General features: G+C 45.7%; 1 protein-coding gene across 6 annotated transcripts in view; it reads right to left on the reverse strand.

The window, feature by feature from the left end:
• DENND2B (DENN domain containing 2B) overlaps positions 1 to 16,046 on the reverse strand; it is a 160,091-nt gene that overhangs the window by 43,700 nt on the left and 100,345 nt on the right. For all 6 annotated transcript variants that reach the window (XM_065946201.1, XM_065946199.1, XM_065946202.1 and 3 more), the window contains one exon: positions 15,254 to 15,358. In XM_065946201.1, coding sequence (XP_065802273.1) covers positions 15,254 to 15,333 — 80 coding nt within the window. In that variant the 5' untranslated portion in view covers positions 15,334 to 15,358. The remainder of the gene's footprint in view (positions 1 to 15,253; positions 15,359 to 16,046) is intronic.

Here is a 16,046-nt window from a genome sequence, read left to right on the forward strand (position 1 = left end):
TTCTTCTGCCCCTTGATTCTAGGCTGACCCTGTGATGTGCTTTGACGAATAGAATATAGTAGAAAACAAACTGTCTCAGTTTCAAATTTGAAGAACATGGTAGAAAATAAACTGTCTCAGTTTCAAATTTGAGGCCTCAAGAAGCCTTAACACTTCCAACTTCACACACTGGAGATTCTGCCCTGAGACTGTCACAGAAGAAAAGCCAGTCTAGTGTTTCAGAGGAGGCCATGCACAGTGTCACTGTGGGCCTCCAGCCACCACATGGGCCTGACACACGGTGAGGTCATCTTGGAGCCAATGAACCAGCTACATGAGCAAGCTCGGGGGAAGTCAGTAGAGGAACTACTCAGTGAATGCACAAGTCATCATTGATTGTTCTAGGCCTCTAAGTCTTAGGGTGGTTTGCTACAACACCAATAGCAAAGTGATGTGGTGGGAAAGGCTGGGCTTGTATGTAAGTGGCTCCCCATCCCCACCCCAGTGCAGGATCACCATCCTGGGTCTCCCATCCCCATGCCTCTCTCCTGCACTTCCCTGGAGACCAGCTGCCAAGGGCTGCATGTTCAGACTGCCTCTCCCTCTCCCTTTCTCTCACTGCTCAAGGCTCCGGCACTCTTCTGGGGGTCTCCCCCCAGCATCCCCTGAAAATGAAGCTAGCTCTGCAGTCCCAAGAATCAGCTTCCATCAGGGTTTGCTCCCCAGTTGAGGAGGCTTGGGAGAATCTTCACCTGGAGCACAGGATGGATGCGTGTCCATGTGACAATGAGTGCACACAACAGGTGGCACCTCTGAGGCACGGATGGGAGAGTGTGCTCACTCTGGTCCTCAGTTTCACTCTCTAGTTGTTTCCCAGTTCCTCAAACTGAGGTTGGAGGTGAAAGCCACTCTCCCCTTGTTGGACGAGGAAAGACTATGGTCAAGAGAATGACAGCCGGGACCCAGGCTGCCTTAGGAAGTCGAGCACCTGAGCAAAGCATCTTTGGGGTCTGGTCTCTCGTTCTGTCATCGACAGGTTCCAGCTTCATGTCTTCAGGGCTCCCAGGGCAGCTCATGGCCAACCTTCCCTGAACCCTGAGCAAGTGGAAAAAGGAAGCCACCCAGTTGCCAGATCACAGTGTGCCAACCATATCAGTCTTGAGACACGCCTCGGCTCTTCATCCATTCAACCAGCATGTACTGAGCACCAACTATACACCAGGTACTATTTTAGGCATTGAGGATCAGCAGAGACTAAACTAGACAGTCTCTCTCTACAGGTTATAGTCTGGTAAAGGGAGACAGTGTGGCTTTATTTGTCTTGAGTGAATAGACAATAAACAAATCCATGCAGTGAGCAGGTTGTGGAGCCAGTGAAGGAGAATAAAGCAGGGTAAAGGGGCAGAGCTTAACAGTGGAGGAGATCAGGGGAGGGCCCTCTGCCAGGGACCACGAGAACGGAACCTTAAGGAAGTAAGCAATGTGTTTATCCAAGGGAGGAATGTTCCAGGCAAGAGGAGCAGGAGGGCAGAGGCTTGGGGCAACTGCATACTTACTGTATTCTGGGGGCAAACAAGGAGCCAGCGTGGCCAGAGTTGAGTGTGAAGAGGAGTGGGCTGGAGACCAGTCAGAGACACCAGAGAAGCCCACGGACCAACAGGAAGGCTGGGGATTTACTCTGAAAAGGGAAGCTCTCGAAGGAGTGTGAGCTGAAGAATGACATGCTCTGAAAATATCAGAAAATGAAGTGCAGCGATGCAGGGTGGCCAAAGCGAGATCATGTAAAGGCCACTGGAACAATCCAAGCAAAAAGTTACTGTGGTCTGAACTAGAACGACAGCAGGACAGATGGATTTTTCTCCAGGGCTATGCCAGTCAGATTTGCTGATAAAGTGGATAAGAGGTAAGAGAGACAAAGGAAAGTCAAGGATGAATCACAGTTCTGGGCCTGAGCACCTAGTAGAAAGGAGTTGGGGTTATAAATTTCCATTTGGGATTTGTCAGTGGTATACAGATATTATTTTAAAACCTCATGGCTAGATGAGAAGAGGAACTAAAGAGCCTCTTGATCAAAGTGAAAGAGGAGAGTGAAAAGCCTGGCTTAAAACTCAGCATTCAGAAAAAGAAGATCATGGCATCCAGTCTCATCACCTCATGGCAAATAGATGAGGAAACAATGGAAACAGTAACAGACTATATTCTTGGGCTCCAAAATCACTGCAGATGGTGACTGCAGCCATGAAATTAAAAGAAACTTTCCTTGGAAGAAAAGCTATGACCAATCTAGACAGCATATTAAAAAGCAGAGACATTACTTAGCCGACAAAAGTCTGCTAGTCAAAGCTATGGTTTCTCCAGTAGTCACGTATGGATGTGAGAGTTGGACCATAAAGAAAGCTGAGCGCTTTAGAATTGATGCTTTTGAACTATGTGGTGATGGATAGAATTCCTTGGACAGAGAGGAGATCCAACCAGTCCATCCTAAAATAAATCAGTCCTGAATATTCATTGGAAAGACTGATGCTGAAGCTGAAGCTCCAATACTTTGGCCACCTGATGCAAAGAACCAACTCATTGGAAAAGATCCTGATGCTGGGAAAGATTGAAGGCAGGAAGAGAAGAGGATGACAGAGGATGAGATGGTTGGATGGTACCACTGATGCGATGGACATGAGTTTGAGTAAGCTCCGGGAGTTGGTGAAAGACAAGGAAGCCTGGTGTGCTGCCATCCTTGAGGTCACAAAGAGTCGGACACAACTGAGTGACTGAACTGACTGACATGGCTAGATGACACATCTAGGGAGTCGGTGTGTCTAGGGACATCCAAGGGTTGCACCCTGGGAAGAGCATGTAGTGAGGAAGGAAGGAAACCATGAAGAGTGATATCCTGAGACCTCTGAGAAATAGGGAGTGATCAGTTGAGTCAAAACTGCTAACAACTAAGCAAGGAAAAGACTTCAGGGTGATCCCTAGATTTAGGTAGTCCCTGTGACCTTGAGAAGAGAGATTCTGGTGGAGTTGTAGGAAGGGAAGCCTGACTGGAAGGAATTCAAGAAATTAAAGAGAGGGAATGGAGACAAGGAGCTCGGTTTCCCTAAAGGAGGAACAAGGAAATGAGGTGGTAATTGGAAGGAAATGTTGGGTACAGAGCGCATGTCTGTATGATGACTAGAATAATCCGTGGAGAGTGAAACGTGTTCAAGTAGGACAAGTGCAGGCAGTGGGAACAGTGAGCAGGGAGCGGGTGTGAAGGGCTAGGGACCTCATGCCTATCTACAGGGTGGGGCGGGGTGGGGGCTTAGACTGAAGAACCCCACTTGGTCTCATTCCCAGGCACCCAGACTTGAGTGTCTTCTCATACAATCTCATTCCTGGGCTGCTTTCTGCTTCCTTCACCCTGGCTTTGACTCCTGTACATATTCCCAATTCATTCCTCAGAGGGAAGACAAGGTCAGATCTGTTCTTTCTCCCCTCTCCCTGAAGCATCTGATCCAGCTTCCTCCCCAGACTCAACGATGTACTTGATGCCTAAGACCTCAGATCTTCCCTCCCTGTGCCATCCCCACTGCTACCTGCTGCCACCTTGATTCAGATCTTACCTTTCACTGGGACTATTAAAACAAGCTCTCAATTCCCCTCTCTGCTTTTGGTCTTAACCCAGTTCCAAGGCCATCCTCTTGTCTCCTGACATCTTTCTAAACTACAAAACTCATCATGCTTCTAACTCCCAACTATCTAAGGAATGAAAAGCAAATTCATGGGCACGGATCACAGGGACCTCATGATCCAGTCCCTATGTGGCCTTTATCATCTCATACTGTCTTTTCCTCCAAACAAATCTGCATCTCACACTTAGTCACATCAAACTCCTTGCTTTTCACAACTCTAGGCCTTCACACATTCTGTCTCCTTTGCTGCAGTGCTGGCCTGTCCACTTACACATCTCTGTGGCTCCTCCGTGGTATCTCTCTTGACACTACCCCCTCACCCAGGTGCAGATGTGAGATTTGATGCCTCCACTGTGCCTGGAAAAAGTCTGCCTTGGGACTTTGTAACATTTTACTAGACTGTACGGTTTCCTCACCTGCCTCCCTCACTAGACTATGTACCAGTGAACCTACTTGAAGGTGGTGACAGTGTCTTGTTAACGCCAATATCCCCAGCTCTTTGCATGGCATCTAGAATTTAGTGGGAATTAATGCATTTGTGCTGAATGACTAATGAACGATAAAAAAATAAATGATTAAAATCTAGGTCTCCTTACAACTCCCCAGGGTATTGTTCGCAAACTTCCTCACCTCCCCCTTTGTGCCCTGTGACCCGAAGAACAACATGGAAAGGTACACAAAGACCTTAGTGCAACCCAGCATGTCAGTCCCCAAAGCCTTCTCCCACAAGGCAAAAATCGGACCCTAGGCCAAGAGTCTAGAGACCTGGGTTTTGCTCTTCTCCTCACTTTCTAGATGTGCTCATAAGCAAAGTCACCTAAATTCTCTGAGCCTCAGGTTCTCTGTCTATAAAACAGTGGGAAACACTTGTTCTGAGTATCCTCACATACTAGCTGTTTGACTAAGATGATGTAAACTTTGAAAGTGTTTGAACACCAGTAACAGCTCCATGAAGACAGAAGAAATATAAAAGAGAAGTAAATACAAAACAGCTAAAAGACACTTAAGACTCTGATCTTAACACCGCTTGCTCTTTATTCTAACATCTCGGAGCCTGTTCCCAGGAAAGCAGACACGGTGCCACTGCCTCACACCAGCACTGTGGCACATGACTGGCCAAAACCAACATGACAGGAGAGGGAGTAGGATAAACAGATACAAGGAAAGAGGGAAGAAAGGGGGAGGATGCAAAGGAAATTTAACAGAGGAACATAAATACGCACCCGTACACAAGTGTGTAAGACAAGTGAGTAGGACAGAAAGGGCATCAACCAAGGTAGAGAATAAGAAACAAAGAGAAAGCAATGTGTGTGTGTGTGTGTGTGTGTGTGTGTGTGTGTGTACATGGACACACGTGCACAGACAGAAAGTGAGAGTTAAAGTGCAGAATACGTGCCCTTCCCTCTGGCGCTGTTTTCATAAGAATATGACCCAGCCCTTGGGTTAGTGACCTGGGCCATTCTCCAGTAACACAGCAGGAAGCATTCATGACAAGGAACACCACATATACTGTCAAGGTCACCCAGGGACTTTTTGGGAGGGAAGGCTATCTTTAGTCCTTGATGATAAGACTGTTCTCAACTCAGCATGCTCTGGCCACAGAGCTCCTGAAGTATTAGTATCAGGAAGAGGACCAAGTTGGGGCCAGCTGGAGAAGGTTCCTAGAGTCCAGGAAATAGCCTCAGAGGCACTGAGATGTGCTCTGGGTACCATGATGTGAGCCTGTCTGCCGGTGAAGGTCACTCAGGGCCCAGCTTCCACCATGCCTAGTCCCTACTAAGCAGGTGTCTAACCTGCTCCCAAATGAAAGTGCCTTGGAGTTGGTCAACCCCCATCCCAGGGCTGCTCAACTAAAGCGGGCCGTGTTGGCTCAGTGGGCATCAGTGGGCTCCCATTACTACGTGACTGCCCCAGCTCTGGAGATGGCATGCTCACTGCACTCCCCCAAGCCATATTCTGGGGTACCCAGAAGGAGAATAGGCAGGAGGTCTGCCAGAGTCCTATCTCCAAGTCCAGAAGTTTGTTCCCCAGGCCAGAGCAGGGGCTCACCTCAGTAACTGACAGCTCACTCTGGGATAGAAGTTAGAAAGAGGCTGACACTCAAATCTTGACCGTCCTGCTCACAAAGCAGCTTCATCTCAAATGGCTGGAAGCCCGCCAGAGGGTCCAGGACAGCCTCATCCTCCAAGTGGGGCTACACCTGGACCATCACATACAGAGACTCCTAAGTCAGCCTCGGTTTGTCGGGGTAAGCAGAATGGTATCTGAAAAGAAACTGAGTCACCTTTCCACCTCCAGGAAGTACATCCATCTGCCTGTCACTTGGCTGATTTCTATGGAAGCACAAAGAGGAATGGTGAGCTCTTCTCTGGGAGGGAATCAATCTCTAGTCCTCTGTGAAGTAGCAGTACTGAATAGAGAGTATTCACCAGACATAAGCCATCTCTGAGACAGGTGAAAAATGATGACTTATGGGAACATCCCCAAAGCCCTAGCCCAGCAAAAATGGAACTGCCAAATAAAGCAGAACCAGGCACCATCCAAAACCAAGAGGGAGAAAAATGTAGTTCCAGGAAACCCTGCTAAAGATATTTGTGATGGTTTTAAAACATGGCACCCAATGACATGTCTGCTTACAAAACGACCCCTAATCTTGAATCTGGGCTCTGAGATTGCTTGACCAGTAGAATATGGTAGAAATGAATCTGTGCCATTTTTCAGGCCCAGGTCCCAGGAAACCAACAGCTTCTGGTTCCAGTCTCCCAGGCTGTGAGGAAGCCCAGGCCATGTGGAGAGAGTGTTCTGACTGACAATCCCAGCTGGGGTCCCAGCAACAGGCAGCATCAACCCCCCAGACATGTGAGATCAGACGACTCTAGGAAACACCAGCCCCTAGCCGCTGAGTCGCCCCAAGCCTTGAAGTCTTTCCAGCTGAGGTCCCAGGCATTGTGAGCAGCAGCAGCCATGCCTGCAGTCACTGTCTGAAATCAGCTAATCTACAGAGTCTGTGGGCATAAGAAAATGGCTGTTTGACACTATGAAATTTGGGGTTGTTATGTGGCGGTAGACAACTGGCACAGATTTTGGTACCAAGAAGTGGAGCGCTGTTGAAACAAACACCTAAAACATTGACTGTGGGACTGAAGCATGGCTGCTGGGGGCTGGTTAAGGCAAAAAAAAGAAAATGTTAGAAGCTAGAGATAAGGGGACCCTCATAATGTTGAAAAGTTTGGTAATTCTGTCACCTGTGGTTAACATGGAAAATAAATGAGATGAACTAGCCAAAGACATTTCCAGGCAGAGTGCTGAAGGTACCATTTGACTCCTAACTGTCACTAGTGAAAGAGAAAAGGGATGAGCCAAACAGGAACTGTTCAGTTTTCCAGCAAAATTTAAAGGAAACATAAATGACAAAGGGCTTTCAGAATTAGAAAATAAAACTTGTTTCAGTCTCTATCTCTCTAGGCAATAAAAAATTCTCAAATTAGGAAATGGCTTCCAGACTGTGGTGACAGTTACACTCTGTGTGTGTGTCTGTAAACTCATCAAACTGAAAACTTTAAATTGGATAGTTTATAATACTTTAATTATCCCTCAATAAATCTTCAGAAAAAAATCTAGAGTGGGACTGCAAGATCCTTTGTCAAGACCTAAAAAATATTTAAAGTGCTGCCTCATTGAATCTTTTTGTTTTTCCCTGTGGACCATTCTTAAAGTCTTTATTGAATTTGTTAAAATATTGTTTCTCTCTTTTTTTTTTTTTTTAAATGTTTTAACTTTTTGGTGGTGAGGCATGTGGGATCTTACCTCCCCGATCAGCGACTGAACCCATACTTCCTGCATTGGAAGGTGAAGTCTTAACCACTGGACTGCCTGGGAAATCGCAGCCTCATTGACTCTTACAGACAAAAGGCCTTCTAAGGATCTTAAGGGTGAGTCATGCAGATCCTCTAAATAATAAAGCTTCTAAGACTCTTAAGAACCATTGTCCCATAGCAATCTCACCGGGAAAAAGCCACTTATTCACCTTAGGAGGTACTAAAAGTGCCACTCGGAAGCTCTGAACCAAGGGTTCTAAGAATGAATACAGATGGGGAGGGAAATCCTTCCAAGCCGAGTGGTCAGGAAAAGCCCTGCAGGAAATAACATCTGTATCCAGACTGGCAGAATTGTCAGGTTCATGTAGGAGCACATCGAAGGATAAAAGCAGAAAGAAAAATCAGGGCTTCTAAGGAAAGCCTTTCCAACCAGGTCGAGTTTGATGGTGTCATAGATGACAGTAGTTTTTGAGCAGGGAGAGCCCAGTTGTATTTACAGGGAGATGAATGTAGTGGTACAATAAAATAAGAGAAGGAGCAGGAGAGCGAGGCACGCATTCTTCCCATTAGCTTTGTATCCTTGGAGAGTACCTCCTCTTCTCTGGGTTTGTTGCCCAAACTATCAAACAAGTGGTTGAGATCAAATCAGCTCTAAGGTTCCTTTTCTTCTCTCTTTCTCAGAGTCAGTGGACGGAATGGAAAGGAAATCCAAAATTAACAAGGCCTACACTGGTCACCCGCTTGTTTGATAATCTGGGCAATAGACATAGAGAAGAGGAGGGAGTCCCCAAGGATACAAAACTAATAAGGGGGAGAACGCACACTTAGCCCTCCTACTCCGATTGTGGGTATGTTTGTGCTAAGTTGCTTCAGTCATGTCTGACTCTTTCCAATGCTATGGACTGCAGGTTGCCAGGTTCCTCTGTCCATGGGATTCTCCAAGCAAGAATACTGGAGTGGGTTGCCATGTCCTCCTCCAGGGGATGTTCCTGACCCAGGGATTGAACCCAAGTCTCTTATGTCTCCTGCATTTGTAGGCAGGTTCTTTACCACTAGCGCCACCGGGGAAGCCCTATTCAGTTCAGTTCAGTCACTCAGTCGTGTCTGACTCTTTGCAACCCCATGGACTGCAGCACGCCAGGCTTCCATATCCATCACCAACTCCTGGAGCTGACTCAAACTCATGTCCATCACGTCGGTGATGCCATCCAACCATCTCATCCTCTGTCATCCCCTTCTCCTCCTGCCTTCAATCTTTCCCAGCATCAGGGTCTTTTCCAATGCGTCAATTCTTCGCATCAGGTAGCCAAAGTGTTGGAGTTTCAGCTTCAGCATCAGTCTTTCCAATGAATATTCAGGACTGATTTCCTTGAGGATACACTGGTTGGATTTCCTTGCAGTTCAAGGGACTCTCCAGAGTCTTCTCCAACACCACAGTTCAAAAGCATCAATTCTTCAGTGCTCAGATTTCTTTATAGTCCAACTCTCACATCCACACACGACTACTGGAAAAACCAAAGCTTTGACTAGATGGACCTTTGTTGGCAAAGTAATGTCTCTGCTTTTTAATATGCTAAGTTGGTCATAACTTTTCTTCCAAGGAGCAAGTTTATTTTAATTTCATGGCTGCAATCACCATCTGCAGTGATTTTGGAGCCCCAAAAAATAAAGTCTCTCACTGTTTCCATTGTTTACCCATCTATTTGCCATGAAGTGATGGGACTGGTTGCCATGATCTTAGTTTTTTGAATCTTGAGTTTTAAGTCAACTTTCCCACTCTCCTCTTTCACTTTCAACAAGAGGTTCTTTAGTTCTTCTTCACTTTCTGCCATAAGGGTGGTGTCATCTGCATATCTGAGGTTATCAATATTTCTCCCAGCAATCTTGATTCCAGCTTGTGCTTCATCCAGCCCAGCATTTCACATAATGTACTCTGCATGTAAGTTAAATAAGCAGGGTGACAATATACAGCCTTGACATACTCCTTTCCTGATTTGGAAACAGTCTGTTGTTCCATGTCCAGTTCTAACTGTTGCTTCTTGACCTGCATACAGATTTCTCAGGAGGCAGGTCAGGCAGTCTGGTATTCCCATCTCTTTAAGAATTTTCCACAGTTTGTTGTGATCCACACAGTCAAAGGCTTTGGCATAGTCAATGAAGCAGAAGTAGATGTTTTTCTGGAACTCTCTTGCTTTTTCAATGATCCAACAGATGTTGGCAATTTGATTTCTGGTTTCTCTGCCTTTTCTAAATCCAGCTTGTACATCTGGAGGGTCACGGTTCACACACTGTTGAAGCCTGACTTGGAGAATTTTGAACATCACTTTGTCAGCATGTGAGATGAGTGCAATTGTGTGGTAGTTTGAACATTCTTTGGCATTGCCTTTCTTTGGGACTAGAATGAAAACTGACTTTTCCAGTCCTGTGACCACTGCTGAGTTGTCCAAATTTGCTGGCATATTGAGTGCAGCACTTTCACAGCATCATCTTTTAGGATTTGAAATAGCTCAACTGGAATTCCATCACTTCCACTAGCTTTGTTTGTAGTGATGCTTCCTAAGGCCTACTTGACTTCGCACTCCAGGATGTCTGGCTCTAGGTGAGTGATCATACCATCGTGATTATCTGGGTAATGAAGATCTTTTTTGTATAGTTCTTCTGTGTATTCTTGCCACCTCTTAATATTTTCTGCTTCTTTTAGTTCCATGCCATTTCTGTCCTTTATTGGGCCCATCTTTGCATGAAATGTTCCCTTGGTATCTCTAATTTTCTTGAAGAGATCTCTAGTCTTTCCCATTCTACTGTTTTCCTCTATTTCTTTTAATTGATCACTGAGGAAGGCTTTCTTATCTCTCCTTGCTATTCTTTGGAACTCTACATTCAAATGGGTATATCTTTCCTTTTCTCCTTAGCCTCTCACTTCTCTTCTCTTGACAGCTACTTGTAAGGCCTCCTCAGACAACCATTTTGCCTTTTTGCATTTCCTTTTCTTGGGAATGGTCTTGATCACTGCCTCCTGTACAATGTCACAAACCTCCATCCACAGTTCATCAGGCACTCTGTCTATCAGATCTGATCCCTTGAATCTATTTGTCACTTCCACTGTATAATCATAAAGGATTTGATTTAGGTCATACCTGAATGGTCTAGAGGTTTTCCCTACTTTCTTCAATTTAAGTCTGAATTTGTCAATAAGGAGTTCATGATCTGAGCCACAGTCAGCTCCAAGTCTTGTTTTTGCTGATTGTATAGAGCTTCTCCATATTTGGCTGCAAAGACTATAATCAATCTGATTTCAACACTGACCATCTGGTGACATCCATGTGTAGAGTCTTCTCTTGTTTTGTTGGAAGAGAGTGTTTTTTATGATCAGTGCATTCTCTTAGCAAAACTGTTAGCCTTTGACCTGCTTCATTCTGTACTCCAAGACCTAATTTGCCTGTTACTCCAGGTGCTTCTTGACTTCCTACTTTTGCATTCCAGTCCCCTATAATGAAAAGGACGTCTTTTTTGGGTGTTAGTTCTAGAGGGTCTTGCAGGTCTTCATAGAATCGTTCAACTTCAACTTCTTCAGCATTACTGACTGGGGCATAGACTTGGATTACTGTGATATTGAATGGTTTGCATTGGAACAGACAGAGATCATTCTGTCGTTTTTGAGATTGCATCCAGGTACTGCATTTCAGACTCTTTTGTTGACTATGATGGCTACTCCATTTCTTCTAAGGGATTCTTGCACACAGTAGTAGACATAATGGTCATCTGAGTTAAAGTCACCCATTCCAGTCCTTTTTAGTTCACTGATTCCCAACATGTCAATGTTCACTCTTGCCATCTCCTGTTTGACCACTTCCAATTTGCCTTGATTCATGGACCTAACATTCCAGGTTCCTATGCAATATTGCTCTTTACAGCATCAGACTTTACTTTCATCACCAGTCACATCCGCAACTGCGTGTTGTTTTCCTTTGGCTCCATCTCTTCATTCTTCCTGGAGTTATTTCTCCACTGGTCTCCAGTAGGATACTGGGCACCTACCACCCTGGGGAGTGGGAAGCCCTATTACTCGGCCATAAAAAGGAACGCATTTGACTCAGTTCTAATAAGGTGGATGAACCTAGAGCCTACTATACAGAGTGACATTAAGTCAGAAAGAGGAAAACAAATATCGTATATTAACACATATATATGGACTCTAGAAAGATGGTATAGATGAACCTATTTGCAGGGCGCAATGGAGACACAAACATAGAGAACAGACTTGTGGACACAGAGGGGAAGGATAGGGTGGGATGAACTGAGAGAGGAGCATTGAAACATACACATTACCACATGTAAAATTAGATAAGCAGTGGAAGTTTGCTGTATGACGCAGGGAGCGCAAATCCAGTGCTCTGTGATGACCTAGGGGGTGGAATAGGGTGGGGTGTGGGAAGGAATTTCAAGAAGTGGGAGGATGTATGTATACCTATGGCTGATTTATGTTGATATACAGCAGAAATCAACACAATAATGTAAAGCAATTAAAAATAAATAAATTTTTTAAAAACTAAGTTAATAAGACCTATTAGGAAAGAACTATAAGGACTCAAATAGCACATAGCCTATGCTCTATGAGACTGATCTCACAGCCATCTAGACAACTGGTCAACAAACAGTCTTCTGGATACGGAGTATTGTTCTAGGCTTGGAGGAGACAGAAAGAAGTCAAAGTCCTTGACCCCAAGAAGTCTATACTTCTATAGGCACCCAAGTTTCCCACACATACACCCAGAGGCAAGGTTCCTAAAAGACAATACCAATAGCTTGTATTTTTAAGTCACAATGACCCACACGTTGGAGTTTCACAGTGAAGAAGCTGTTGAGGAAATCAGCAGGCAAGACAAGTCTTCTGAGAACAGCCCCTGATGCCCGCCAAGCCTTACAGCACAAGTGAAATCTCCTGAGAGCACCAAGTGGCAAAGTCTACTCCATCAAGACGGCTGAACTAGGTCTCAATACAACGCCTTTTTGTTTGCAAGTCACTGAGCTGCTTCGTCTCACCCAGGTCATCAGTACCAACATCATAAAGCCTCACCCCTAGAATTCAGAGGAGCTTTGAGAATCTCACCTCCCGCCCCCAGAAATGGATGCAGTCAAATCTAAATAAGCTGGAGGGGGAGCAGCCTATGGAGAGGGAAAGCAGCTAAGGGTGAAGCATCACGCCCCTCTGGCCTCACTAACAAAGAGAAAGGGAAGCTTGCTCCAGGAGACCCAAACATAGCAAAGAACAGAACTCTGGTGGTCAAATGAGAGGTTGATTTCCTCCTCCTACATATCCTACCAAATCAAGAATGGGCTATAAAGGAAAAGGAAGATAATAAACTAGCAAAACATCCATAAAAAGCTAAACATGCAATGGAATCTAGGATCTTTAACCCAAACTCGCTCAGTGGTGGCACCAGGTGAGGTCTTATTCAAATTAAGGATACAGCCTTGAAAATACATATCTCGTCACTTCCTCAGGGTACCATCTGCCCTTCCCCACCCGTTTTCCATGCCCCAAAGTACCCCTGCCCCCAAAGTTAGATACAAAGGCTTCTCTGTGTCATCAGGTTCCTTTGCCTCCATGTGGATGATGCAGACAGAGAGCCCCAAAGCCACCAGGGCTCCAAGGCCCAGCTTTCCAAGGCCCAGCACCCCTGCACTCCCCAACCAAAGTTCCAGTCACACCTGGGAGTCTTTTCTCACTGGTACTCCTGCATGGGCAATGATTAAAGGGCCCCAGGTCCCAGGCAAATGTCTATTAGAAGGTCCGACTAAGAAATCTGGGTGCCAACATCATCGATCCAAACTGTCAATGCCTTGAAAAAAAGAAAATGGATCCTCCCTTTGTGTCCCTCAGTGCCCATCACAGAGCCTGGCACCTAGAAGGAGAGCCCCCAGGATTCCCTGACAACTTCCTAAATGAACTGGAGACTTACTGCCCTACTCAGCCCAAAGAGCAGCCCCAGATGCGGCTGTGGGCGGAGGCAGCCACCAGATGACACCGCCAGACGACGACTGTGATGTAACAACTACAGCCCAGCGTAGCTGCTGAGACAAGGTCTGTGACTCCACGCCAAAAACCGAGGAAAGTAGGGAGGGAAGCGGAAATGTGGCAGGAAGGAAGGGAAGGGAAGACTTAGAAGGGAGAAATGCTTTTTTTAGGCACATCAGAGACTCAGATATTTACAAGTACCATCCATCATATTACGACAGCAAGCATGCTGAGAAGCTAAAGGAAGAGGGATTTCTAAAGATGTATAAAACATGTAGGGCTGTACTCCAAACAGAAACTAGGGTGCCTGTCAGCAGTTCAGATTCTGCTTTGTGACTTTATGTAAACAATGCCTCTCCCACCCCACCCAAGCAGCGGAAATTAGAAGAAACAAATACTTAAAGGAGCTGGGGGCTGCTGAGTAGGGTAACTTCTAGCTCAGGTTCTAAGTATACTATTTCTTTTAACTTAAGAATAAAACAGTAAAATCACAAATAATGCTTATTTCACCCCTACAGCCTCATATAAAAAAGACGGGGACCTTCATTGCCAGTCTCCACCTGCCAACTCCCATTCACACTGCAGAGGAAGAAATGCCCCCTGACTGGGCAGAGCCCACCAATGGCTCCCAAGAAGCAGATTACAGGGGACAAAAAGTCTAAGCCCCAGACCTGTTTCTGCCTCAGCCACCAACATGCCCTGGGAGAGTTCAGTTTTTCTATCAGTTTTACCCATGAGGTTGCTGGTCCCTGCCATCCTCAGCCTCACCCCGTTCAGGGAAGCAAGTATGCCAGCAACGCTAGTCCAGGTTAGAGAGAGTGCGTGGGCAGAGGGTGTTCTTACTGCTCTTGTTGCTACAGAGCAGAGAGTCAATTTGTCTATCTAAGCCCCAAACTCTTATGTATTGAACATGTCGGAACCTACCAGTTTCCCTTTAGTTGGTACAGTCCATCCAGACCATTTCCACTGGGACCAAACTCTGCACGTATGGTGTGCAGAATTCCTCTTGCCTCCTTCAACTCCAGCCACTCCCCAGGGGCTACAGCCTGTGCCCCTGTCTACCAACCATACCTGGATTCCACCTCTGAACGAACCAAACATCTACCACAACCTCTGGGCAGACCTGAGTGCGCACCACTCCACCGGACTCAGTTTGGTGGAGCACGGGACCGCCCTCCAGGAGGCCACGAGCCCCATCCCCATCTAAGATGAGTGTCCTTCTCATAGCTACCCATTCCAGCAGCTGAGGTTCCAAAGCCAAACCCATCCAGCTGAGATTCAGATGAAGGGGCTATGAAAGGTATGTGGCTTTAGTAAAAGAGGTTCTTCAAGGAAATCAGCATCTAGCTTAGGCCAAGACCTGAGAAGCCCTGGTGACAGCTGTACCTTTACTTGTCAGCGCTGGAAGTTTCTATCCCAATGCAGAGACAGAGCTAATATTTAATAAGTGGTTTTTTTGCTAGGCACTATACTAAGCACTGACATTATCATCTCATTTAATCCTCAAAGAAACCCTGGGAGACAGGTACCATTATTATTTTACAGATGAGGAAGCAAAATTTTAGAGGGCATAAGAAAATGCCCTGAGATCTCACTGTTTGGTCAGTGGTTAAAGTTTGGCTCAGATGATTCACCTGGATGACTATCAGAATCATGAGGATAACCACACACACTTGGCAGGAGTCCTATCCAGGACACAGGGCATTAGGTGTCCTTTGATGCTACCCTCCACGGAGCTCCACTCCCCCAAGCAATGCTCCCAGACTTACCTGCTCAGAGTCCCCCGAGGGGCCTTAGTGCCTCCAGCTCCGTGGGTGATGCTGGAATTCTTGTTGGCAGTCATGGTCATTTCTGCTCTCTGCAAACACAGAGCCCTGTGAAGAAGACAAGACCAATCAGCCAAGTTTCCATGGGTAGCCCAAAGCACCTCAAACATTCCCAGATGACCTCCAGAACTGCCAGCAGGGTTTCTGTGGTGGGAGCGGAAACCACTTTCCCACATATATTTAATTTCGTCTGTTACAGTTTGTGGGCCTTAAGGCTTCCCTGATCTGGGTTGGGGAAAAGTCTGTGAGCTGACAAATAACTTCTCACTTCACAGAAAATGATTTTTAAAACTCCATTCCCATCCAGTTTCTTCTCATTACTGAAGTTAGTTTCCCAACTTTCTGGCATGCCATACAGCCCTTATGAATTTTGTCATATTTGTATACTTCCTGAACAATCATTTATTCATTATTTTTCTTTAATCAACTTGAAACTGACGTACTGTTCTTAACTTCATTCTAAACAATTAATCACTGACAAATATTTACTGTGTACCCATTTCCTGGACACTGCCATCAACAAAGAATAAACCCAAGTCTTTGGTCTCAGGGATCTTACATCCTAGAACAGACAACAAGCAGGCACATCTCACATGTGTGATATGTAAGTGTATGCTTGGGTATAATATGTATAGTGGTAAGTGGTAGGAAGGAAAAATGAAGCAAGGTAGAGGAAAAGGAAAGAAGATGTGCCATTTTAAATAGGCTGGTCAGGAAAGAACATCCTAATAAAATG

This window comes from Muntiacus reevesi, chromosome 9, assembly GCF_963930625.1.
Source record: "Muntiacus reevesi chromosome 9, mMunRee1.1, whole genome shotgun sequence".
In the NCBI taxonomy this organism is placed as follows: domain Eukaryota; kingdom Metazoa; phylum Chordata; class Mammalia; order Artiodactyla; family Cervidae; genus Muntiacus; species Muntiacus reevesi.